The sequence below is a fragment of the Mus caroli genome, unplaced genomic scaffold, assembly GCF_978045245.1.
Source record: "Mus caroli unplaced genomic scaffold, Mus_caroli_1 scaffold_1, whole genome shotgun sequence".
Lineage (NCBI taxonomy): Eukaryota > Metazoa > Chordata > Mammalia > Rodentia > Muridae > Mus > Mus caroli.
Window position 1 is genome coordinate 131,062,704 of NW_028227256.1, and position 12,471 is coordinate 131,075,174.

General features: G+C 46.9%; 1 protein-coding gene and 1 non-coding gene across 2 annotated transcripts; both read left to right on the forward strand.

Annotated features, from left to right (window-relative positions):
• The first annotated feature begins 151 nt into the window (after positions 1-151).
• Positions 152-9,501, forward strand: Rabif (RAB interacting factor). The gene is made up of 2 exons (XM_021157607.3): positions 152-325; positions 7,238-9,501. Exons 1-2 carry the CDS (start codon positions 200-202, stop codon positions 7,481-7,483), a joined length of 372 nt encoding a protein of 123 aa, XP_021013266.1. The 5' UTR covers positions 152-199; the 3' UTR covers positions 7,484-9,501.
• LOC115032434 (small nucleolar RNA SNORA61) lies at positions 6,496-6,621 on the forward strand. The gene has a single exon (XR_003838112.1). It is a non-coding gene; the product is annotated as a small nucleolar RNA SNORA61 (small nucleolar RNA).
• Positions 9,502-12,471: the final 2,970 nt, after the last annotated feature.

A 12,471-nucleotide genomic window follows, 5' to 3' on the forward strand; every position in this document is an offset into this window, starting at 1 on the left:
AAGGATTGTCACAAGTAACTCTGACACTTCCGTCCGGCAATAGAGAAAGGCGCCTGCGCAATAGAGTCCAGACGCCTGCGCAGAGGTACAGCGAGAGGCACGGGCGGGGCGCCCCCACGGACCTGCGCCAGCGTAGTTCCGGGTGAGCCAGCTCAGATCGCGCGTGCGCCGTTGTGGCTGATGGTGTGGCGGCGCGGCGATGGAACCCTGCGAGCTGCAGAACGAGCTCGTGTCAGCCGAGGGCCGGAACCGGAAGGCGGTGCTGTGCCAGCGTTGTGGCTCTCGGGTGCTGCAGCCAGGGACTGCTCTTTTCTCTCGCCGGCAGGTAGGAAAGTGCTTGATGCTGTTTAGAGTCGCGCTGTCCTGAGCGACCCAGCGGCTCCGGGCTGCTCCTGGTTCCCGGGTTTCCGGAGACCGCGCCCTTCCTTGCGCGCCTTTGCCCCGCCCCGCGTCTTGAGGCCCCGCCCACTGGCTCGGTTGGGGACTGGGACCCTGGTGTCCAGGCACGGTTGCCTGGTCCCCTAAGCTGTTCTCTCTCGCAGGGTACTCGCTCAGAGGGTGTACCTGTCCTAGGCGGCCCACCCTCCCCCAGGCTTTGGGTATGCTGCGCGAGCTAAGGGACGAACCCTAGCCCCCTGCTTCCTGGAGTTCTGGCTAACCTGCTGTACACCGCAGGTGTATCTCCAGCCACCACTCGGTGTCGCCCCAGGTCACCTAAGAATCACTGGATTTCCTTCCCACCATAGCTTTTATCCATCTTTCAGTCCCTACCAACTTCCTGTCTCGTTTGCTTCTCCCCAGAGGAGCTCCAGGATCAAGTTTGGTGGAGAGAATTCACAAATTCACACCGAGTGACTGCTAGTACCCAACTTTCCTAAGTCCCGCGAGATACAGTTCCCAGGACGAGGCATTTCGAATAGATTTCGAAGGTTAACCATTCTTTTCTTGCAGTTAGGACTTTTTCATGTAGGATTGTGTGTGTGTGTGTGTGTGTGTGTGTGTGTGTGTGAAAGGTTTATAAAGTTAAATTTTACTTAAAGTGAAAGAGAAAACACACTCCTTATGAGAAGAGGTAATCTGGAATCTGAATCCTAAGGGTCCCCCACCCCCACCCCGGTGTGTGTGTGTGTGTGTGTGTGTGTGTGTGTGTAAGTTGTTTGTTTGTTTGTTTGTTTGACAGGGTCTCCCTATGTAGCCTTGGCTGGCATGGAACTTGCTCTGTAGACCAAGCTGGCCTCCAATTTAAGAGGTCCACCTGTCTGGCCCTGACTCCCCACTGCTAGGGATTAAAGGTATGAGCCACGTATGGTAGGGTTTTTAAATAACTGTCTTAAACCACCATCACCCCAAAGAGAAAACTGAAAGAAAAAAAAGTTTCTGAGCCCTTTTTTTTAAGTGTAACATTCGATCCTATTGGATAGTACAAACTAAATTGCTTTCAGACCCTTATTATAAATGGTTTGTAAGGAGCCACTGTTCTTTCAAGTGGTGGAGAGTCACGTACAGCAGTGTCTGCTGCAAGAGCAGAAACCTTTTCGTAAAGAAGGAAAGTGTTAGTGTGTCCCTCATTCTGCGTGTTCTGATGTCCTTGTCTGTGGAGTGGGTGGAAGTCCGTTTTAAGAACTACACGGGGGCTGGTGAGATGGCTCAGTGGTTAAGAGCACCCGACTGCTCTTCCAAAGGTCAAGAGTTCAAATCCCAGCAACCACATGGTGGCTAACAACCATCCGTAACAAGATCTGGCGCCCTCTTCTGGAGTGTCTGAAGACAGCTACATGTACTTACATATAATAAATAAATAAATCTTTAAAAAAAAAAAAAAAAAAAAAAAGAACTACACGGACAGGTAGTAGAGTTCTCCACTTGTTTTGTAAAGTTAGTGGCCTTGCGGAGGGATGGAGCTGAGCCAGGGAATTGGATCCTGACCCGAGCACTTATTAACACCGGAAGAGCTGTTGAACCTCCATGACCTTGCGCTTGCTTCTTCTGACCAAGTTGATGAATAGGGAGCTTTGGCACTGTGAGCACTGTGCCTCCTATATGGGACAGTTCTTGTTCTCGAATGGCAGCTTGCCTGTTTGTGTAAATTGACAGAAACTTAAATGTTCCTGAATGGTATGTGGTGGCCTGCGCCTATAATCTTAGCACTTAGGGCTGGCTACCCAGTGAGATCAAAGCTAAAAGGGGTACATAATGAGACCCTGTCTGTGAACTGAGTAACTCTTTTTTAAAAAGTCAAGACGTTTCTTAAAAGAAATTTTGTAGTAGTCAGGCGTGATGGTGCACACCTTTAATCCCAGCACTCTGTGGGGTAGGCAGAGCTCAGTGAGTTAGAGGCCATCCTGGTCGACATAGTAAGTTCCAGGACAGCCAAGACTATTACACAGAGACAAACTTATCTCAAAAGACCAAAAAGAAGAAAGAAAGAAAAAAAAAAAGATAGTTTATAGTTACAGTTTTTGTCTCATGTGTTTTAAATTGATGTTTCATAGGAGGGAACCTGTAAGCAAATTAAACTGTATATTACATATCATATTTTGTTTCTCAACAGAGTACCTTTACAGAGAACAAACCATTTGAAACACACATTTTAAAAACTGAATCCCTATAAAGTGTCGACATGGCTCTTTAGTCGTTCCCTGGGCTGTTGAGAAATTACTGTGAGGCCAGTCTAGGCAAGCTGACACTCCGCCCTCTTAGCGATGACCTTCCAGGAGGCAGGAGGAAAGTTTCTGAGCAGTCTGGGTGTCTCTGTAGGCTGACCTCAATAGAGGAAAAAATTAAAAACAAAGAGAAGATGCCCTTCCAGGCCTAGAGAGTTGGCTCAGTGGTTAAGTCGCTGGCTGTTCTTGAAGCACATGTCAGGTGTCTCACAGTTCTTTATTGCTCCAGTTAGTTGGATCCAGGGAATCCAGCATCTTTTTCCACCCTCTGCAGGCACCAGACATGGGTATGATACACACATGCAGGCAAAGTGCTCATAAAGTAAAAATAAATAAATCTTTAAGATTATAAAAGCAGTTCTTGCCAGGCGGTAGAGGCGCACACCTTTAATTCCAGCACTTGGGAGGCAGAGGTAGGCAGACTTCTGAGTTCGAGGCCAGCCTGGTCTACAGAGTAAATTCCAGGACAGCCAGGGCTACACAGAGAAACCCTGTCTCAAAAAAATAAATAAGTAAATAAATAAGATGTATTTATGCCTTCGCGCGCGCGAGCGTGTGTGTGTGTGTGTGTGTGTGTGTGTGTGTGTGTGTGTGTGTGTGTGTGATGCATGTGTCTGCAAGTTCTAGCAGAGTCCAGAAGCAAGCATCAGATCACTTGGAGCTGGAGTACATGGAGTTTTGAGTCGCCTGACGTGGGCCCTGGAAAACAAACTAGTCCTCGGAAGAATGGCAGGTGCCCTTGGCTGCTCCTGAACTAGCTCTCTGGGTTTGGTTGTTGGCTTTTGAGATAGGGCCTCAACGTGTCTCTCTGACTGACCTTAAAGATATCCACCTGCCTCTGCTGAGACTAAAGAAAGGCATATGCCACTATGCCCAGCTCCTTAGGTTATTTCTTAACACTAAATATGAGCTTGTTGGGACAGTAAGTGAAACAAGCCAGTCAGAAAAGGCTGTGCACAGGCCAGTCTCGCGTACATGAAAGGTCTAGAACTGCCTCTGTAGAGGGCAGTGAGAGAGACAGGTTCAGTGGGAGCAGAGTCTCTGTTTGGGAGGATGAAGAAGCAGCTCTGGTGCTGGCTGTGGACTGTGGCAGGACCGTCCTGTGAATATTCTTATGTACTGAACTGTACACAGAGAAACAGTGAAGACTGGGGAGGTGCCTCAGCACTTCCAGAGGACCTGGGTTTGGTTTCAGCACCCACATTGGGCAGCTCAAAACCCCCTCTAACCAAAGCTGCAAGGGATCCGAGGGTTCTGGCCTCCACAGGCAGGCACACAAGTGGCCTTCATTGACACAAATATATGCATACGCATATAAATAATAAAAACACCAACCTTCAGGGGGAGGGCATAGGGGACTTTCATAGCATTTGAAATGTAAATGAAGAAAATATCTAATTAAAAAAAAAAACAACCTTTTAAAATGGTTAAATGGTCAATTGTAATTTTACCACCACACACATACACCAAAAAACAAACAAACAAAAACCCCCACACGAATCAAATCAAACATGAATCTAAGCTATGTATTGTTTTAATATTACTGCTGATATGATTGTTTTACCCCCAAAACAGGGTCTTACAGTGTAGCTCCTGCTGTCCTGGCACTCACTATACTGACCAGGCCGGCCTCGTGCCAGCCACCTGCCTCCACCTCCGGAGCTCTGGGATCAAAGGTGTGCGCCACTACATCTGGCTGTGATGCTTAATCTTGTCAGCTTAATTGAGACACCTAGGAAGTAAATCGATTATCTCTGGCTCTGATCTGTGAGGATTAGCTAGCGAGGGCTCTGGTTTAGCCCGGTGGTGAATTCAGAACTTGTGTAGACTGTTAGAGTGTGCTCACTGTGGGGCTTGTGTTTGGGCGGTATCTTGCCCTGCCTGGTATCTTGTTATTGGTGTACTCTGCCCCCTGTCCCTTTTATGAGAGCTGCTCTGACACTCTGGCCACATGGTGGGTGATGGACTGAGACTGTAAACATTCCTTAATCTATTGCTCTTGCAGACGGCTCAGGATTGGTTCCCAGCACCCACATACTAGCTCACGATCATCTGTATCTCTAGTTTCAGAGGATCCGATGCCCTTTTCTGACCTCAGCGGGCACTGGGCACACACATAGTGCATATACGTACATACAGTTCAAACACTCATACACACAAAATAAATAAATAGGAGGAAGAGGAAGAAACTGAGCATGGTGATGCCATTAATCCCAGCATTCAGGAGACATAAGCAGGCAGACCGCTGGGCTTTAGGTTAACCTAGTTTACAGGGTGAATTCAAGGTCAGTCAGCCTCATAGTAGACCCTGTCTCAAAAAGAGGAAAAAGGAGGAAAAATGTATGTATATTTAGTTTTGCCTTTTAATCCCAATACTTAGGCAACCGTGAAACAGGATTATGACTTTTGACCAGCCAGGGCTACGGCACGATGCTGTCTCTAAGGGATCGTGGGTGGGAAGCAGGTGATCGGGCAGCAGCCATGCAGAGGAGCAGGCTTCGTAAGCTTTGCTGGTATTGCATTTTGCAGTAGAGAGTGTGCATGCTATACACACAGAGGAAATAAAAGTGGTTGCTTGTGTGCATATGCACACATGCACCAATTGCTTCCAGCATTGTAGACTGAGAAGATATGTAGGTTGAAGTTTGCAAGGTCTAGGGGGCAGGAGCTGGGGGTGGGCTGGCTCAGACGTTAAGAGCACTTGTTCTTCCAAAACCCATGGGTTAGGTTCTTAGCAGCCATGTCCAGTGGCTCACAATGTCCTCAACTAGTTCCAGGTGATCTGGTACCCGCTTCTGGCCTCCACAGGCTCCCCAAACATAAAATTGCATATACTTAACATATGCACACACAAATAAAAGTTTAAAAAATATCTTAGAGCCAGGCAGTGGTGGTGCATGCCTTTAATCCCAGCACCTGGGAGGCAGAAGCAGGCGGATTTCTGAGTTCGAGGTCAGCCAGGGCTACACAGAGAAACCCTGTCTGGGGGTGGGGTGGGGGGAATATATATATATGTATGTGTGTGTGTGTGTGTGTGTATTTTAGAGATAACATGTCAAATTCTAAAGTTGGATTTTCTTTTTTAAAAAATAAATCCAATCCAGGTATAGATACCTTAATGGAGACCAATAAACAAATCAGTGAGACATTTGTGGGGATGGAGAGGTGGAACAGCACTTGCTGTTCCTACAAAGGACTCTTCTTGGAGTCCCAGCATTCATAGTGTGGCTCTCAACTAGCTATAGCTCTAGTTCCAGGGGATCTAACAGGGACACATGTGATGCACATATATACATGCATACACAAAATCTAATATGACATTTTCAGAAAATATGAGCATGGTATGAGGAAGCTGATGGGTGTTATGAGTTTGTTTATATCTTAATTATTTTCATCAGCACATACATGTGCCCAAATGTGGCAGACTGTATGTATATATATGTATATATATGTATATACATATTCTCTCTCATATATATATATATATATATATATATATATACACACACACACACACACATACATATATACACATACATACATACATGAGATAGGCAATAGGCAGTCTGGAATTCATCATTCAGACTGTGGGTCAGAGACTTCCTGAGGTTATGTTTGCGCTAAATATCAACCACCAAGGGAGCAGCCATGCCTTGTGTGCAGACAGAACCATCTTACAGTTTGTTGAGGAAGCAAGGCAGCCAGTGCGGCTGATACACATTGAAGTGAGGGGAAACCAGGCCATGGCATGCTGAGGCCTCTGGACAGTGAAGCGGAGAAGCCAGCACCTGAAGCTGAAGTACCCCTCCATATCTCTTAAGACTCAGAGCAAACCCTCTGGTTCGCTTTCCCATCAGGCCTTGCTGCTGAGCTTGGTGGTCATAAAGGAAAGAGTACACTGAAGCCGGCCTCACAGTGATGTAGTGAGAATAGAACATAGGGCCAGACTCAAACAAGCCTGAACACTGTGTACTATCTGAGAGCTAAATACATCTGTTGCATGGGAAGTTGTGGGCTGTTGTAGCAGTTTGTGTGGAGTTGGGGAGAGATTATAGGGGAGGGGGGTTTAGATGTATTCGACCGTGAAGAGGTCCTCATATGATTTGGCCTACATGGTTTGGCAAAGCATCCCAGGGAGGGAAGGAGTAGGCAGGCAGAAAGACAGCTCTGAAAGCAGACATGTTGACTAGTGCTGTGTGGTTTATATGTACACAGTTGGATCAAAACCAAAAACAAAACAGGGCAAGCCAGGGTGCTTGAGGCAAGCCTTTAATCCGAGTCCTCAGGAGGCAGAGACAGATATCTGTGATTTAAAGACCAACCAAAGAATAGAAGACTATGTCCCCAAATAATAATAATAATAAAATAATAATAAATAGTGATAGTAATAATCAGGACAGGCACCGAAAGAGCAGCCAGCATCCTAGTATATGCCATGACGCGATGGCTGCTGTCTTTGTTATTTTCTCCCATCCCAGAAAGCTGCTAGGCGTCAGGGTCAGTGTGGGTACGTGGGAGTGAGCTGTGACTGGAGCCAGTTCAGCTTTTATACCCTTATGTTCTCTCCACTGCAGCTCTTCCTCCCCTCCATGAGAAAGAAGCCAGAACTGGCCGACGGCAGCAATCCAGATGGTGATCTCCTCCAGGAACACTGGCTGGTTAATGATATGTTCACCTTTGAGAATGTGGGCTTCACCAAGGATGTGGGCAACATCAAGTTTCTGGTCTGTGCAGACTGTGAGATTGGACCCATTGGCTGGCATTGCCTAGATGACAAGAACAGCTTCTACGTGGCCTTGGAACGAGTTTCCCACGAGTAACTGAGGGGCTAGGGACGTGGCTCCACCCTAGCTATAAAGCTCTCCCCACAAGAACCAACCCTGGACCTGGTGTGTCAGCTGTGCTGGCAGACTTGTTGGTACTAATATAAATGACGAGCACTGGTGTTTGCCCTTGAACCTGCAGAGGGCCAGTCCTGCTTCCGTCAGTCGTCTCTGTCGCACCTTGTCCTAAAGCCCTTTCCCCTGTTTTGGAACCTGGAAGAACATGCAAGTACTCTACCAGTGTAGCCTGGTCCCTGGCTCTCCGCCTCCACGCCTTGACCCAGGGCTCGCTTCTTCCTCTCACCAAGAGCAGCATTCATCTTTTTCGCCATGATGAAAGGAAATAAGATGTTTACTCGCTAATAGTTGAAACTCCACCTTGTCTCATTCTAGAAGCCAAATGTAATAGGGTGCCCATCTGTAATCCTAGTTTTTGGGAGATAGAGGCAGGAGGATCAGGAGTTCAAGGCCAACCTCAGCTACATAGCCTGGGCCAGGTGAGACACTGTCTCAAAAATCATAAAGCATACAAGTATTTGAGAGTTCCTTCATTGTATGTGACCTACTTGTCCACAGTAATTTATTCTTTTTAAAAGTAAAACATTTACAAATGTCAGTATTTAAACCTATTCAGAAACACATTACTTTAGACACATTTTCAATTCTGTGCTCGAGAGCCCTTCTTCTGGGTTGATAGTGGCATTTTATAGTGAATTGAACGCCACCCTTCTTCTCAGATCTTGGTCAGCTTTCTCTTTTTATTAGCTCCTAGCTACTTCGGTCTCTGCACCAGGCTTTCTTGGAATCGGAGTAGAGAGTATACGGTATACTAGAGGTCGGCCTCAGCCAGACAACACCTGGCTTACTAGGAAAGACTTTTTTTAATGGCACTGCCACCATTCATTAAATATAGGTTGCAGGGGCCTCCGGATTTTTGGTTCACTTGCACTGTCTATACTGACCGAGAATGCAAACCTTGGCCACGGAGAGTTCTGTTGTCACGGGCTTGGTGTCACCTTTTCTTATTAGAACTTAAGTCTTCAACGTGATTTCCAGTTGCTCTGTCATTTCTCATCTGGAGTGACCTGGTAGCTTAAAAGGACTCTGTATAACCAGATTCAAATACATTGCCACCATCCCTTCTTCTGGGGGCCTACACTGAGATAAGTAGACCTCATTATTCCTCATAATGTCAGTGCTTAGCAAGTGGGGGCAGATCAAGAGTTCAGGGTTGGCCTCGGTTACATATCGAATTCAAAGCCAACCTGTACCACAGATCCTGTTTCAAATGAACAAACACATGAAAAAAATCAAGTAGGAACTGGAGAAACGTCTCACAGTTAAGAAAGTTTGCGGCTCTCTCAGAGGACCCGAGTTCAGTACCCAGCTCCCAGCAGGAGGCTCACAGCCGCCTGTAACTCCAGTCCATGCCCCTTCTGGTCCCTGCAGTTGCCTGCCCATGTATGGCGTACATACAGACAAGCAGGTGCACACATACAAATAAGTAAATAAAAATTTTACAGATTAAACAAATGTTTCTTTCTTGTCATCTGTTTTCTGGGTGTTCTTCCCTCACTGAAGATTTGAAGGGCTTCCTCTTTAAAGTCCCTCTTAACCATGTCTTGGGCAAGGTTTTACTGACACCCTGCTCACTTCCTTCCCCGCCCAGAGTCTGAATGGGTTCTAAGCGCAAAGGAGAGACCATGTTTTCCAGCAAATAGGCAAGCACTCCTGAGTGTGGGGTTTGCAAGAGAACAACTGAGACAGCTCACCCGTCAAAAGGAACAACACAGAAGCCTCTAGGGACACATGACCACTCACTTCACAAGTCAAACTAGGCTTTTAATTCTGCCCCCCTTTTAAAAATCCCAGGGGCTGGTGAGATGGCTCAGTGGGTAAGAGCACCCGACTGCTCTTCCAAAGGTCCAGAGTTCAAATCCCAGCAACCACATGGTGGCTAACAACCATCCGTAACGAGATCTGGCGCCCTCTTCTGGAGTGTCTGAAGACAGCTACGGTGTACTTACATATAATAAATAAATCTTAAAAAAAAAAAAAAATCCCAGAAATAATACCTGTTCGTTGTATATCAGTGAAATCAGTATGAAGTTCTAGTTAACTCACAGTCCCATCGGCCAGAGCTTGCCAGTGGTGATGTGTACATCCTTGGTGTCTTTGTGTGTATATGCAAATGTTGTTTTCAAAGCAAACATGAGGTCGGTCACTGTTCTCCTTTATAGCCTGCTTTCTCTGTAACAGCATAGGGAACGTCTTCCTTGTCAGTACGCCCAGCCCTTCACACTCTTGCTAGTGTTCCATGGTGGTGCTGGCCTATGCTGTCAATGCTCCCCTCTTGTGTTGCCTGTAGTTGCTCATACCAGTGACAGAGCAGCAAGGGTACTTAACTGTGCATCTCTGTCCTTAGTTCCTTGGCTTGCGTCACAGAAGCAGAACCTTGGGGTAGGCAGGCTGTCACAGCTTTGCTATATGGACATATTCTTCAAAGCCAGTGACCCCACCCCCACCTCCCGAAGCAGAGGGAAAGAACATTCATTTTCTGCTTCCCTGCTAATAATAATAACCCTGGGTATTTTTTAATCATTAAAAACATTTGCCACTTTCACTTTTAAAGTGTCTTATTGTTTTATGTGCACTTCTGGTAAAAATTTTTATATTCCTGCTGGCCACGTTCTTCTTTTGTGTAAGGAGCCGTCCTCACATTCGCCATTATAAGATGGCACTGACACCTGTGTTCTAAGTAGTAAACAAACCATCTGCACATGCGCTGGGGTAGTTTCCCGCCCCATGTGCTCTGCCTTTCCCGTGATGACAACTCTGGCTGATGGGCTGCAGCCAATCAGGGAGTGACACGTCCGAGGCGGAGGACAGTCCTCCATAAAAGGGAGGGGGCTCCACCATCTCTCTCTCTCTCTGGCTCTCTTCTCCACTGGCTCCTGATGGGGTAAGCAATAAAGCTTGTGCCGCAGAAGATTCCGGTTGCCCTGAGTGTGTTCTTACCAGGGGGAACAAAAGCGGCGGGCAATAAATGGTGCCGAAACCCGGGAGCTACTCCATCACGGGGAAGGAGCGGTTAATGAAGTGTTCCCGGAAACAGACTGTTGAGAAGGATCCGGTGTGGATTCAGAACTCTTCAGCTGGGGAACTGTGGTAATGAAGTGTTCCCACAAAACAGACTGTTGAGAAGGATCCGGCGTGGGTTCAGAACTCTTCAGCTGGGGAACGGATGCGTGTTCATTACAGCTTTACAAGGTATGTCTGGTCTTGAACTTTCTCTAGTGTTAAAAGCCCTTTTATTTCTTTTCACATGTCAACAAGTGGTTAAGGCAGGGTGGAGAATTCTGGACAAAATTCAAGACAGTCTATCAGAAGTAAAGCGGGGAGAGAGAGCAGGAGCAAAGAGGAAACATGGCGCGCCAAATAAGTATACAGGCCTTTCCACGGGTCTTGAACCCAAGGAAAAGTTAATGTCAGGGAAGAATACCTGGGGAGAGATTAGAAGGAAAGAGGAGAAAAAACAAAGGAAAAAAGAAAAGTTAATGTCAGGGAAAAATACCTGGGGAGAGATTAGAAGGAAAGAGGAGAAAAGAGATGAGTTTAAAGAGCCAGTTCTTAGTAGCTGTAAATCAGATGAAAAAATTAGCCCTTCTGAGAAAACAGACTTAGAGGAGGGAGCAGCTCGTTATGAGAGAGAAATGCGAGCTTATAGGTCAAGAAAGAAGCCAAAAGCGGCTGGCAAAGGCCAGCTTGCTGCTCGGCCTCTGGGCAGTTGGCTTCAAAGTCATAGTGCACCTCCGCCCTATGCAGAGCCCCCACCCTGCGTAGTGCGTCAGCCCTGTGCAGAGAGGCAGTGCGCGGACTCGTTCATTTCAAGAGAGGCACAAAGGAAGATACAACAGGCATTTTCAGTCTTTGAAGGAGCCGAGGGTGGGCATGTCCACGCTCCAGTAGAGTATTTACAGGTTAAAGAGCTTGCTAAGTTGGTCCGTAAATATGGAGCCAATGCTAATTTTACCTTGGTGCAGTTATACAGGCTTGCTGGCAAGGCATTAACTTCTGCCGATTGGCAAATGATTGCAAAAGCCGCTCTCCCCAGTGCGGGCAAATATATGGAATGGAGAGCTCTATGGCAAGAGGCTGCACAAACGCAGGCCCGAGCAAATGCTGCCGCTTTGACTCCAGAGCAGAGAGATTGGACCTTTGACCTGTTAACGGGTCAGGGAGCTTATACCGCTGATCAAACAAATTATCACTGGGGAGCTTATGCCCAAATTTCCTCCACGGCTATTAAGGCCTGGAAGGCGCTCTCCCGAACAGGTGAAGCCACTGGACAATTAACAAAGATACAGCGGCTGAACGTCATTGTTCAGAGCCAGATAGGCCCAAAGAGATGGTTAAATGGAAAGATGTTTTAAATAACAAATGGAAAGGCCCGGATCCTATTTTGATAAGATCCAGGGGAGCTGTTTGTGTTTTTCCACAGAATGAAGACAACCCATTTTGGATACCAGAAAGACTCACCCGAAAAATCCAGATGTCCCTCATCATGGTGATGCCCAGGGTGACAACAGCAAAGGGAAAGCAGCATTGGGAGATATAGAATTGGACGGCTAAATTTGAACAGACCCTTTGAAAATTGAGACTTGCCCCACGCACTTGGACCTGTCCCTGACCTAAGGACTATCTTTTCAACATTTTCCTTCTTTAAAGAATGGGTGGGGGTGGAATTATTTGGAGCTGTTCTTTGCTGTGGATTAGTGTTGCTTCTCTGATTGGTCTGTAAGCTTAAGGCCCAAATTAGGAGAGACATGGTGGTTATTTCCCAGGCGCTTGCAGCACTAGAACATGGTGCTTCCCCTGATATATGGTTATCTATGCTTAAGCAATAGGTCGCTGGCCACTCAGCTCTTGCACCCCACGAGGCTAGTCTCATTGCACGGGATAGAGTGAGTGTGCTTCAGCAGCCC